Source organism: Salmo salar, chromosome 25 (genome assembly GCF_965601325.2).
Source record: "Salmo salar chromosome 25, fSalSal1, whole genome shotgun sequence".
NCBI lineage: Eukaryota > Metazoa > Chordata > Actinopteri > Salmoniformes > Salmonidae > Salmo > Salmo salar.
The window spans coordinates 35054395-35066613 of NC_138315.1; the positions used below are offsets into that span (position 1 = coordinate 35054395).

Consider the following 12219-nt stretch of genomic DNA (forward strand, 5'->3'; position numbering starts at 1 on the left):
TAAATGATGAGCTTTTTTGAACAAAACTACATTCGTTATGGACCTGTGATACCTGGAAGTGACATCTGATGAAGAGAATCAAAGGTAATGGATTATTTACATAGTATTTTCGATTTTAGATCTCCCCAACATGGCGGCTAGTCTGTATCGCAACGTGTATTTTTCTGGGCGCAGTGCTCAGATTATTGCAAAGTGTGATTTCCCAGTAAGGTTATTTTTAAATCTGGCAAGTTGATTGCGTTCAAGAGATGTAAATCTATAATTCTTTAAATGACAATAATATTTTACCAATGTTTTCTAATTTTAATTATTTAATTTGTGGTGCTGACTTGAATGCCGGTTATTGGAGGGAAACGATTTCCTGAACATCAACGCCACAGTAAAACGCTGTTTTTGGATATAAATATGAACTTGATAGAACTAAAAATGCATGCATTGTCTAACATAATGTCCTAGGAGTGTCATCTGTTGGAGATTGTAAAAGGTTAGTGCATAATTTTAGCTGATTTTATGGTTTTGGTGACGCCTGTCTTTGAATTGGCACAACATTACACACAACTCTTGTAAATGTACTGTCCTAACATACTCTAAATGTATGCTTTCGCCGTAAAACCTTTTTGAAATCGGAAAACGTGGTTAGATTAAGGAGATGTTTATCTTTCAAAGGGTGTAAAATAGTTGTATGTTTGAAAAATTTGAATTTTGACATTTATTTGGATTCAAATTTGCCGCTCTTGAAATGCACCTGCTGTTGATGGAGTGCACCACGGGTGGGACGCTTGCGTCCCACCTAGCCCATAGAGGTTAACAGGTGGTCAATGTCTGAAATAGAAATGCTATACATTTTCTCACCCATACCTCCCCCCTCAGTCACGCTCTCTGTTCTCCTCCTGTTTAATCTGCCTCTTTTTCTCTCAGTGTTGTGGGTCCATGTTGACAGTGTTGTGCAGCATCTGTAGCTAGACAGTTTTCATAAATCACCTCCTCATTGCATTCCTGCTGCACCTAAGAAAATGACAAAAGTGAATGACATTATCAAGAGATGCAACATAAAGAGACTGGGAGCAGACTGGGGAATTCCTTCGGTTCAACATTGGTTTCAGTTGGCCCCAGGCTAATGAAATGCCACCCCTGACCAACGAAGACCAACAGATGCCTGTGCCAAACCATTACACAGTAAAAGGTAATTACATGTAAAAGCTCTTCCCTGAGTGCCGTTTCCTTGACGATTTTGGGGAAGATTGCGTGTTTCAGTGATCCTGAAAGCTATACCGGTGGGGTTTTGGCCCCAGGCAGGTTCAACCATGCCTGGCAGGTTCCAGGTGAGAGGCCAGACTAAACACAGCACCTGGCCCGCCTGGTTGGGGGTTGGGTGTGGGGCTACCAACCCTCCCCATAAAAAAACACATTGTTACAGAAACTGCAACAACTTTGAAAACTACAACAAGGAACTCAACAGGAAACTTCAGCCAACCCATATGCACTAATACAGCTTCAGATGAAAGCCCTACCCGGGAAATCAGGAGCTTTCTAGGACCAAAACTACAGTCCCCACCATGTTTAAACCTTCAAACTCAGCTCAAGTTTACAGAGATATGGACAGGTACAACATGGACATCCTGTGTTAAAGAAAAAGCAAGTGAACTCGTTCTGGACCCAAGGTGACAAGCGATTGCTCAACAATACTCTATTCAGGAAAGGATGATTCTAGTGTTGTAGCCCTCATTATCAGTAGAACTGCCACATCACTCTTGGAATGGGAACCCATCATTAAGCAGGATTTGACTCCATGAACTGCAAGTTCACCAACCTGCAATGCAATGACCCCACCGACGAGGCAAAGGAGGTGGACAAGCATGACTGGTAGGAGCAGCTACAACAAGCAGTATCCAAGGTCCCACAACAATGTGATCATGATAACGGGACATTTGAATGCCAAGGTTGGAGCCGATAACACAGACTGTGAACAGGCTATGTGGTAACACGGCTGTGGTACCATCAATAACAAAGGTGAAATGCTTGTTGACTTCTGCCTCAATAACAGCTGTGTGATTGGTGGCCCACTCTTCCCTCACAAACACATCCATAAGATAACATGGAGATCCCCAGATGGTCACACCATCAACCAAATCGACCACATCATTATCAACAAGAAATGGCAAAGGTCTCTGTGTATGTCACGGTCCACCGTGGGGCAACAGCGACCACTACCTGCTAATAGCCCAGGTGAGGCTGACGCTGTGATCCACACACACCATACAACAAGGGCAGAAAGTCTTTGACATCAACAAGCTCACATATCCTTACATAAAGAAAGCTTTGAGCTAGGAAATCGCTTCAGTCCATTAGCCAATGCAGAGGAAGAAGACCAGGGCACAGTTGAAACCACTTGGAGTAACATCATGAATGCATACACAGGAAGACCAAATAAAATTATTGGCTTTAGAAAGAAGGGCAAGAAGAGGTTAACACATGATACATGGAAGAAAACCGATAAGAGGAGGCTGGCTATAGATAAATTGCTTAGTGCAAAATCCCCCAGGAAATTAAAATACGCAGGTTACGCTGGCTTGTCCATGTGCTGAGGATGCTGCCAGAAAGGATCCCCAAAGTTGCCCTCAGATGGACACCAACTGGAAAGCGCAAATAAGGCAGGCCATAAACAACATGACGACGGACAGGGGTAGCTGAGCTGGAAGAGATGGGTCGCTCATGTGACAGGGCTCTAACTTTGGCCAAAGACAGACTCCAGTGGCAGAAGATTGTTGCAGCCTTATATCCTACCTGGGGCAAAGAGGACTAAGTAAGTAAGTACTCATGCAATTTGTAATTTCAGTAACATTACATTGACCTACCATTTTTACTGCCAGGATTCTATCTCTTAGCCTCGCAATTACCAGACTGATTACCGCTGTGCACCGAAACAGAATGTAACCTCACAAGCCTTCCGGATGGTTGTACGAGGTTATACCTGCTCAATACATAGTATGCTAAGAGCAGGGAAAACTAACAGGGAGAGAAGAATGTTTTTTCAAGACAGTCTTGAGTATTCATTTTCAAGAAGACTAATCTAATCTTAGGTTCATTTTTGTGTGTGTTTTTATATTTCTGCAGCACTAACACAAACACAATACTGTCCTGCTGAGTTAAGGTAATGTGAATTAAGTTGTTATCACTGTGCTTCCTCTCCGGCCTCTAGGTCACCAGGCTGCTCGTTAGGGCGCACACCTGTCACCAGCGTTAGGCGCATAATGACATTCACCTGGACTCCATCACCTCCTTGATTACCTGCCCTTTATATGTCACTCCCTTTGGTTCCTTCCCCAGTCGTCTTTGTTCTTAATCTACGTCGGTACTCTGTTCGTGGTTCGTTATTTTATTTATAAAATGTATTCACTCCCTGAACTTGATTCCCGACTTTCTGCGTACATAATTACAGTTGTAGACTTAATTAGTAATCAAGTTTGCATGTCTAAAGAGTAAGCCACTAACTTTGCAGGCTCTGAACAAGGTCACCACAGTGATGCTGACAACTGCAACCGTTCCCACAACTACACACACTCAGGGCCAGATTAAGAAATCATAGGCCTAGTGTTCCCCATCAAGTCAAGACTGGCAGCCATTGCTGGTGTACCCATGAGTTTAACAGTCAAATTGCCTGGGTAAGCAGTTCTAAAACCCTTCAATAGATTATATGTCTATGCCCACAATGCAACAAGCTGTATATTTGGTGCACATGCTTCCCAAACTGCGGCCATCCCGACTGTAGGCACACCAGTAACTGCCAAAATAAAGGAAACACTTAAATGAGGGAATGTGGCTCAGTTGGTAGAGCATGGTGTTTGCAACGCCAGGGTTGTGGGTTCGATTCCCACGGGGGACCAGTTCGGAAAACAAAAATGTATAAAATGTATGCATTCACTACTGTAAGTCGCTCTGGATAAGAGCATCTGCTAAATGACTAAAATGTAAATGAGGGATACAAAGTATATGTTATGGTGTAAGGTGCATTTTCCTGGCATGGCTTAGGTCCACTTGTAGAATCCATGCCAAGGTGCTTTGAAACTGTTCTGGCAGCTCGTGGGAGCCTAACACCCTTTTAACACAATATGTAGGTGTTTCCTTAAATGTGGCAGTTACATGTATGTGCTTGTGATAAAACTTCATCCACAGTTATTTTTTTATAAACTATTTATCCTATTTAGCCCCTGACTCATACAATTGACCAGTCACATGTATTTTTTATGCTGCGTTTTTCAATTTGTTTATTAATTAGTTACCCAATCAAGGCAGGGCCCCCTAGTTACGCATTTGGGCCCCCTACCTCCTCTCCTCCCCCCATCTGATGATTAGCAGATCAGAAGAGGGCTGTCAACACTCATTGCGAGTGGGCTCCTGAGCCCTTCTGTGATTAGTTAAATAAATACTAAACATATACTACATATACAATTTCTAATGGATATATATCATTTATATTTATTTGCTGCCTCTTGGGCCCCTCATGACCTGGGCCCAGGGGCTTCAGCCCCGGTATACCCCTGCATTAATCCCCCCCTGGACACACTATTATCCACCTCAATGGACTGAACTTAATAGCCACTGCACCTGCATCCCCAAAAGGAGGTAGGGAATAATGATGTGTCTGCTCATAAGTACAGGGGTACTTATGAGAATTAATCTGAACTTCCTTCCATTAATCTGCACTGATATGAGACAATACTGTAGGACAGGTGAAATAACCTTCCCATTAGGCATATTGCATTCATCAGTCTTGTGTTCATAGACCAAAGCAGAAGAATGGGAGCGGAAGCTACTTAAAACTGCTGAAATGGACCCTAGGTCCTAGAATAGAGGATCCTAACCTGTGAGATAGGGACCTCTAGTGGGCTCCATAGAAACTACATAGGGGTGTCGTACAGCAGGTGGACCCCTGGGTATGCAGATGGTCAGTGTAAATATTTATTTCAATGTTTTTATGAATATTGCTTGCAAAAACAGAACAAACTAATTTGAAATGACATACAGTACTGTGCAAAATTTTTTGTCAGGTGTGAAAAAATGCTTTCAAAAATAGACATGTTAATAGATTATATTTATCAATTAACTAAATACAAAGCGGGTGAACAGAAGAAAAATCTAAATCAAATTCATATTTGGTGTGACCACCCTTTGCCTTCAAAACAGCATCAATTCTTCTAGGTACACTTGCACAAAGTCAGGGATTTGTAGGCATATAGTCAGGTGTATGATTAAAACATTATACCAAACAGGTGCTAATGATCATCAATTATATATGTTGGTTGAAACACAATCATTAACTGAACCAGAAACAGCTGTGTAGGAGGAATAAAACTGGGTGAGGAACAAGGTGAGGTTATTGAAGACAGTTTACTGTCAAAAGTCGTACACCATGGCAAGACTGAGCACAGAAATAAGATACAAGGTAGTTATACTGCATCAGAAAGTTCTATCCAAGGCATAAATTTCAAGGCAGACAGGGGTTTCCAGATGTGCTGTCCAAGCTCTGTTGAAGAAGCACAAAGAAATGGGCAACGTTGAGGACTGTAGATGCAGTGGTCGGCCAAGGAAACTTACTGCAGCAGATGAAAGACACATCATGCTTACTTCCCTTTGCAACTGGAAAATGTCCAGCAGTGCCATCAGCTCAGAATTGGCAGAAAACAGTGGGACCCTGGTACACCCACCTACTGTCCGGAGAAGTCTGGTCAGAAGTGTCCTTCATGGAAGACTTGCGTCAAAAAAGCCATAACTCCGACATTGTAACAAGGCCAAGCGACTCAACTATGCACGAAAACACAGGAACTGGGGTGTAGAAAAATGGCAACAGGTGCTCTGGACTGATGAGTAAAAATTTGAAATATTTGGCTGTAGCAGAAGGCAGTTTGTTTGCCGAAGGGCTGGATAGCGGTACACAAATTAGTGTCTGCAGGCAACAGTGAAGCATGGTGGAGGTTCCTTGCAAGTTTGGGGCTGCATTTCGCAAATGGAGTTGGGGATTTGGTCAGAATTTATGGTCTCCTCAATGCTGAGAAGTACAGGCAGATACTTATCCATCATGCAGTACCATCAGGGAGGCATCTGATTGGCCCCAAATCTTTTCTGCAGCATGACAACGACCCCAAACATACAACGAAAGTCATTAAGTCCTGGAAGTGATGGTTAAGCCCCCACAGAGCCCTAATCTCAACATCATCGAGTCTGTCTGGGATTATAGGAAGAGAGAGAAGCAACAGAGGCTGCCTAAATCCACAGAAAAACTGTGGTCACATCTCCAAGATGTTTGGGCCAACCTACCTGCCGAGTTCCTTCAAAAACTGTGTGAAAGTGTACCTAAAAGGCCGCTCAGCAAGGAAGAAGCCACTGCTCCAAAACCACCATAAAAAAAGCCACACTACTGTTTGCAACTGCATATGGGGACAAAAATCTTACTTTTTTGAGAAATGTCCTCTGGTGTGATGAAACAAAAATAGAACTGTTTAGCCATAATGTCCATCGTTATGTTTGGAGGAAAAAGGGGGAGGCTTGCAAGCCGAAGAACACCATCCCAACTGTGAAGCATAGGGGTGGCAGCATAATGTTGTGGGGGTGCTTTGCTGCAGGAGAGACTGGTGCACTTAACAAAATAGATAGCATCATGAGGAAGGGAAAATGATGTGGATATACTGAAGCAACATCTCAAGGCATCAGTCAGGAAGTTAAAGCTTGGTCGCAAATGGGTCTTCCAAATGAACAATGACCCCAAGCATACTTCCAAAGTTGTGGCAAAATGGCTTAAGGACAACAAAGTCAAGGAATTGGAGTGGCCATCACAAAGCCCTGACCTCAATCCTATAGAAAATTTGTGGACAGCACTGAAAAGCGTGTGTGAGCAAGGAGGCCTACAAACCTGACTCAGTTACACCAGCTCTGTCAGGAGGAACGGGCCAAATTTCACCCAATTTATTGTGGGAAGCTTGTGGAACGCTACCCAAAATGTTTGACCCAAGTTAAACAATTTAAAGGCAATGCTACCAAATACTAATTGAGTGTTTGTAAACTTCTGACCCACTGGGAATGTGATGAAAGAAAGAAATCATTCTCTCTACTATTATTGTGACATTTCACATTCTTAAAATAAAGTGGTGATCCTAACTGACCTAAGACAGGGGCATTTTACGAGGATTAAATGTCAGGAATTGTGAAACTGAGTTTAAATGTATTTGACTAAGGTGTATGTAAACTTCCAGCTTCAACTGTGAACAATCAATGTCATAATTTTCTCAAGGCTTATTAAAAATCCTTCTTTAACCTGTCTCCTCCCCTTCATGTATACTGACTGAAGTTGATTTAACAAGTGACACCAACAATGGATCATAGCTTTCACCTGGATTCAACTGGTCAGTCTGTCATATTTCTAATGTTTTGTACAGTCAATGTATATGTTTTTGGAATCGCCACCAAGTTTTTTTATTTCAGCTGTTCAGAAGTATGAGGCAGAGACATAGGGTAAATCATCATGATCAAAATTGGTCGATGGTTTAGAAGAGGGTGAGTAGCCTAAAGCACTAGAGTAAGGAGAGCAACTTGAATGTTTGTGTAAAATAACGCATGGGCAGAACGTGATTTGTATCGTAAGTTTTGTTTCCACTAGTTACACAGCCACAAAATGTACTTTTTGGTCTTAATTTAAGTTTAGGGTTAAGGTTAGGGTTAAGGTTTGGTTTAAAATCACATTATGACTTTGTTGCTGTTTTAACTAGTGACGACCCTATAGTTTTGAGAAAGAACTTTCAGAGGGGCGTGACGGGGGCATAAAACTCCGTATTTGTATTCTGGCCTTTTAGAAAACGCAGATGCTGCGCAACCTCTGTTCGCCCCAACCCCAGGATAACGTTTTCTGAAATCCTTTACATTCTACACATTTTCAAGACAACATAAACCTAAGCGGGAGGCTGCGTAAAGTTTTTAGTGTGTGAAAGAAACAAATCTACAGAACATAATGAGTTTAAGAAAACGGGAAAAGGCATCCTGCTGGTGGGACAAACACAAGTCAAACAGCTGCTCCGTTTAGTAATGATCAAGTGCTGAATGGAAAGGGAAAGGGGATACCTAGTCAGTTAGTTCCACAACTGAATGCATTCAACTGAAATGTGTCTTCCTCATTTAACCCAACCCGTCTGAATTAAGCTACTTACCTCTCTGTGCCTATCACAATGACTTGTCTGTTCCTGTTTTCGTTTCCTGCAGAAACAAGTTAACATGAATTAGGCATATCATTGAAACTATAACTCCTAATCAACTACAAACGCAAAATGAGACCACAGTGCTTTAGGCAATGCAGATGTGATTGAACTGAGCTCTTAGGTACACTACTTTGAGCTACTCACCTACACAGCCAGACCATACAGCAGATGTTAATGCAGAGAACCACTCCTCCAATAGCAGATGGAATTGTAAAGAGCAATAACCTCCGTAGGCCATGTTCAGCATGATCTGTGTTAAGACAGAAACAATTGGGATTTTCAGGAAAGTCTCAAAAGTCTAAAACAAGTGTTATATTCATTTGCTTTACAACAATATAGTAAAAAAAGGGGAGATAACCAAATAATAATATTATAACATTCAGTATTGATTGTTTGCAATAATTATCACAATAATTGACATTTTTGTTCATGTCAAAAATTCAACTTCAGAAATGTGCATATTTATATCTAGCATTACAGAATACAGTTTCTTCTCCACATGTTACAATATAAACAGAACATTACTTCCATTACCTGTGAGGTTATTAGTGATGGTCAAATTCCACTCCATTGTCCGTACACCACTTTGATCATCTGTTATTTGACAGCTGTAGCTCCCTGTGTCATGTAACTCTACATTAAAGATAGTCAGCTTTGTAGGCGGATCAACACTCATCCTGTCAGAGGTGAATCTTCTTTCAGTTTTATTCAGTGTGTCACTATGAGAGAAAATGAGAACTGTGTCCTTCTTCCAGATGTATGATGCATCCATCTCTGAGTTATTGCAAACCAAAGTAACAATTTCTCCCAAAGAAGCTGATTTATTTTTCTGATATTTTGTTGTGTCAGCTGCTGACTCTATGGGACAGAAAACAACAAAGACAATGTTGTAAGTACTTTACTTTAAATGACATTGTGAGATTTTTTTATCCTTTTAAGAAGTCATAAGAATGCAAACCGAACACAGACAGGCAGGTAGGTAGGCAGGCAGATACACACACACTCAAACACACTGTACTATGGTCATCCACTGTAGCTTACCTGTACAGACAAGGAACAGCATGATGACAACAGACACTAGGTCCCAGGACAGGAGAGTTTCCATGACGACCTTGGACGTGACTGACTGACAGAGAGAGAAATGGATAGAGTGGAGTGGAACTTTAGAGTCAGAGATCAGTTTCACATGTCGTTAGTCTGAGGAGGAGGGAGAACAGAGGAAGTGGTCGTATGAGAGAGAAGCACGGAAGTGAGTTTCTCTGAAACATCACAGCCATTTACTCAGACATTATACATACCCACTGAGCATTTTATTACCGAGTGATTTATTGTGTTCTCAGAGTTGTATTTCATGATGAATTTCACATCCAAAACGTTAAAATGTATTATTTACAACTGTATCAATGATAAATGTCCATTGGGGGGTGGTGTCCATTGAGGGGGAGCAGACACTGCCTAGTGCAGGCCTGGGCAACTCCAGTCCTCGGGGGCCTGATTGGTGTCACACTTTTGCCCCAGCTAACACACCTGACTCCAATAATCAACTAATCATGATCTTCAGTTAAAACTGCAATTCGTTTAAATCAGGTGTGTTTGCTAGGGATGGGGGAAACGTCTGACACCAATCAGGCCCCCGACGACTGGAATTGTCCAGGCCGGAGCTCAGAGAATAAGAATTTCACTATACCCTGTGACTAATAAACAAATCTAATCTAATATCTGCAGGGTAACTGGTGAGATTCGTACCACCGTTGTCTCGTTCCCAAAACCAACGTCTTAACCATTAGACCAAGAGGCAAGTGCTACACCATGCCAGTGGTCAGCTCAGAAACTACAAATGGTGCTTATCCATCTAGACTTACCCCGACACCAGGGTGTCACCAGTGTTTTATGTTTATGTTAGCTCTAGTGTTATTATGTTTCCATCAGGAGTGTAACGCCAAAGATTTGTGGCAAGCAGAATCAACAACCTCTACATCATTCAAGACTGTTGCTTTTTTGAGAACGTGGTCAAATTCACAGTTAGCCGTTGTTATGTAATTGCCAGCTGAAATGTACCCAGGCCTTGCCTTGGCTCCAAGTCAGAGCAGGTCCGCCGAAGCCATGAGCCAGTGAGACACGGGTACCGGCCCACGTAGATGGAAACAGAAAAGTCAGAGCCTTTTGGGTAAAACATTGGGTTAAATCCTCAGTGGAAATGTACCAAGAGAGTGCAGGAGTCTGGCCTAGTGGTAGCGCTGCCCACTCCATACCACACATCCTCTTGGCAACGGGATTTGAGCCCTGTCTTGGCCACTCTGTCTGAGCCATAGAAATAGATTATATTAAATGTTGTATTATCTAGGGCCCTTCTATCTAACCTCTCTGTATTTCCCACAGTCATTTCCTAAAGGAAACCACATAAAGTATTGCAACTCTAAGGGGTCTGACACCCCAGAACATACTACATTCTGAACTACCTCAGTGTAGAATGTAGTACATGACATTAGGATTAGTTTCACATTGACTCAATCACATCGAATCACTTGGTGTTTTTCAGTGCTTTTGACCATTTAGTTGAGTTTATTTGTCTTTACATTTGGGATGAAATTATCAACTTAAGAGTCTACCTATATGTTCATGCGATCCATCGGTAACTATACGTTTTGTTAGTTTATGTGTGGACTTTCCCTATAACTGTTGAGAACTTCATGTGAGACTAAGATACAGAGGGTATGAGACAACCAGGCATAGTGGGAGGCGTCAAACTGATACAGGATGTGTGGTTTCAGAGAGAGGAGGGTTTGTGTGGTTTTAGACAGATTTTCCCTCTTGTACTTGAAAAAGGTAGATCTAGAGTTAGACAAACTTTGATTTTTTTTGTCAGGGACATATACAGGATGCTACCCTAAACAACAAACCTGCAACCTGATTTTGGATGGAATTACCTGGAATTACCTGGAATGCTTCCTATGCCCAAGGATTATTATTCCCAACTATACAGCAAATGCTCTGTCAAACCTGAAAACACCATCCAACCTGGAACTGAGTGAGTCATGCTTAGTCTGAAGCTATTTTGTACTTTCAAAAGCCAAGAAGAAAAATGCATTACAGTGATATATTTTACTTTATAAGGACTGAATGCTAAGGCTACCAAGCTTCCTAGGACAAAGAGATACAACTTCAATTAGCACTGACATGTGAAGTGAGAGGTGTCAGTGGGGGGGGGGTTACCGATGGATACTAGACAACGAGGACTCTGAGTCAGCTAATATCAATCTCTATAAGTCTGGAACAGTATTGGTACAGGGCAAACGCAAACAGTTTCAGCTGGACTTTCACCTAATCAAAGAAATAACTCAGCAAGAGAAGCTCTTCCTTAACAATTCTTAGGGATAGGGGCAGTATTCAGAAGTTCGGATGGCTGAGGTGCCCAAAGTAAACTGCCTGTTACTCAGGCCCAGAAGCTAGGATATGCATATAATTGGTAGTATTGGATAGAAAACACTCTGATGTTTCTAAAACTGTTACAATAATGTCTGTTTGTATAACAGAACTGATATCGCAGGTGAAAACCCGAGAAGAATCCATCCTGAATTGTATATTTTTGAGGTGACAACACATTGAAATGGCTGTCTATGGGAAAATCAAAAGGAAATCCTCCCAGAATGCAGTTCCTATGGCTTCCACTAGATGTCAACAGTCTTTAGAAAGAGTTTCGGCTTGTTTTTTGAAAAGATTAGCTAGAATTTGAAGTTTTTCAAGGTGGCTCTCATTTAGACTGTAGTGCGGATGAGGGCGCGCACTTCGTTATTTATCTCCGGTATTGAACACACTATTCTCCGTCTTAAATTTGAGCATTTATTTACATATTAGGGTACCTGAGGATTGATTAGAAACGTTGTTTAACTTGTTTGGATGAAGTTTATTGGTAACATTTGGGATTCCTTTGTATGCATTTTGAACGATGGGAACAGGTGGATTACTGAATCAAGCG

The 12219-nt window shown here is 41.7% G+C and overlaps 1 protein-coding gene across 1 annotated transcript; it reads right to left on the reverse strand.

The window, feature by feature from the left end:
• Positions 1-21: 21 nt before the first annotated feature.
• LOC145864068 (uncharacterized) lies at positions 22-9440 on the reverse strand. The gene is made up of 5 exons (XM_082969117.1): positions 9285-9440; positions 8778-9101; positions 8388-8493; positions 8196-8241; positions 22-1005 (listed from the first exon to the last, which is right to left on the reverse strand). Exons 1-5 carry the CDS (start codon positions 9346-9348, stop codon positions 895-897), a joined length of 651 nt encoding a protein of 216 aa, XP_082825243.1. The 5' UTR covers positions 9349-9440; the 3' UTR covers positions 22-894.
• Between the last annotated feature and the right edge of the window lie 2779 nt (positions 9441-12219).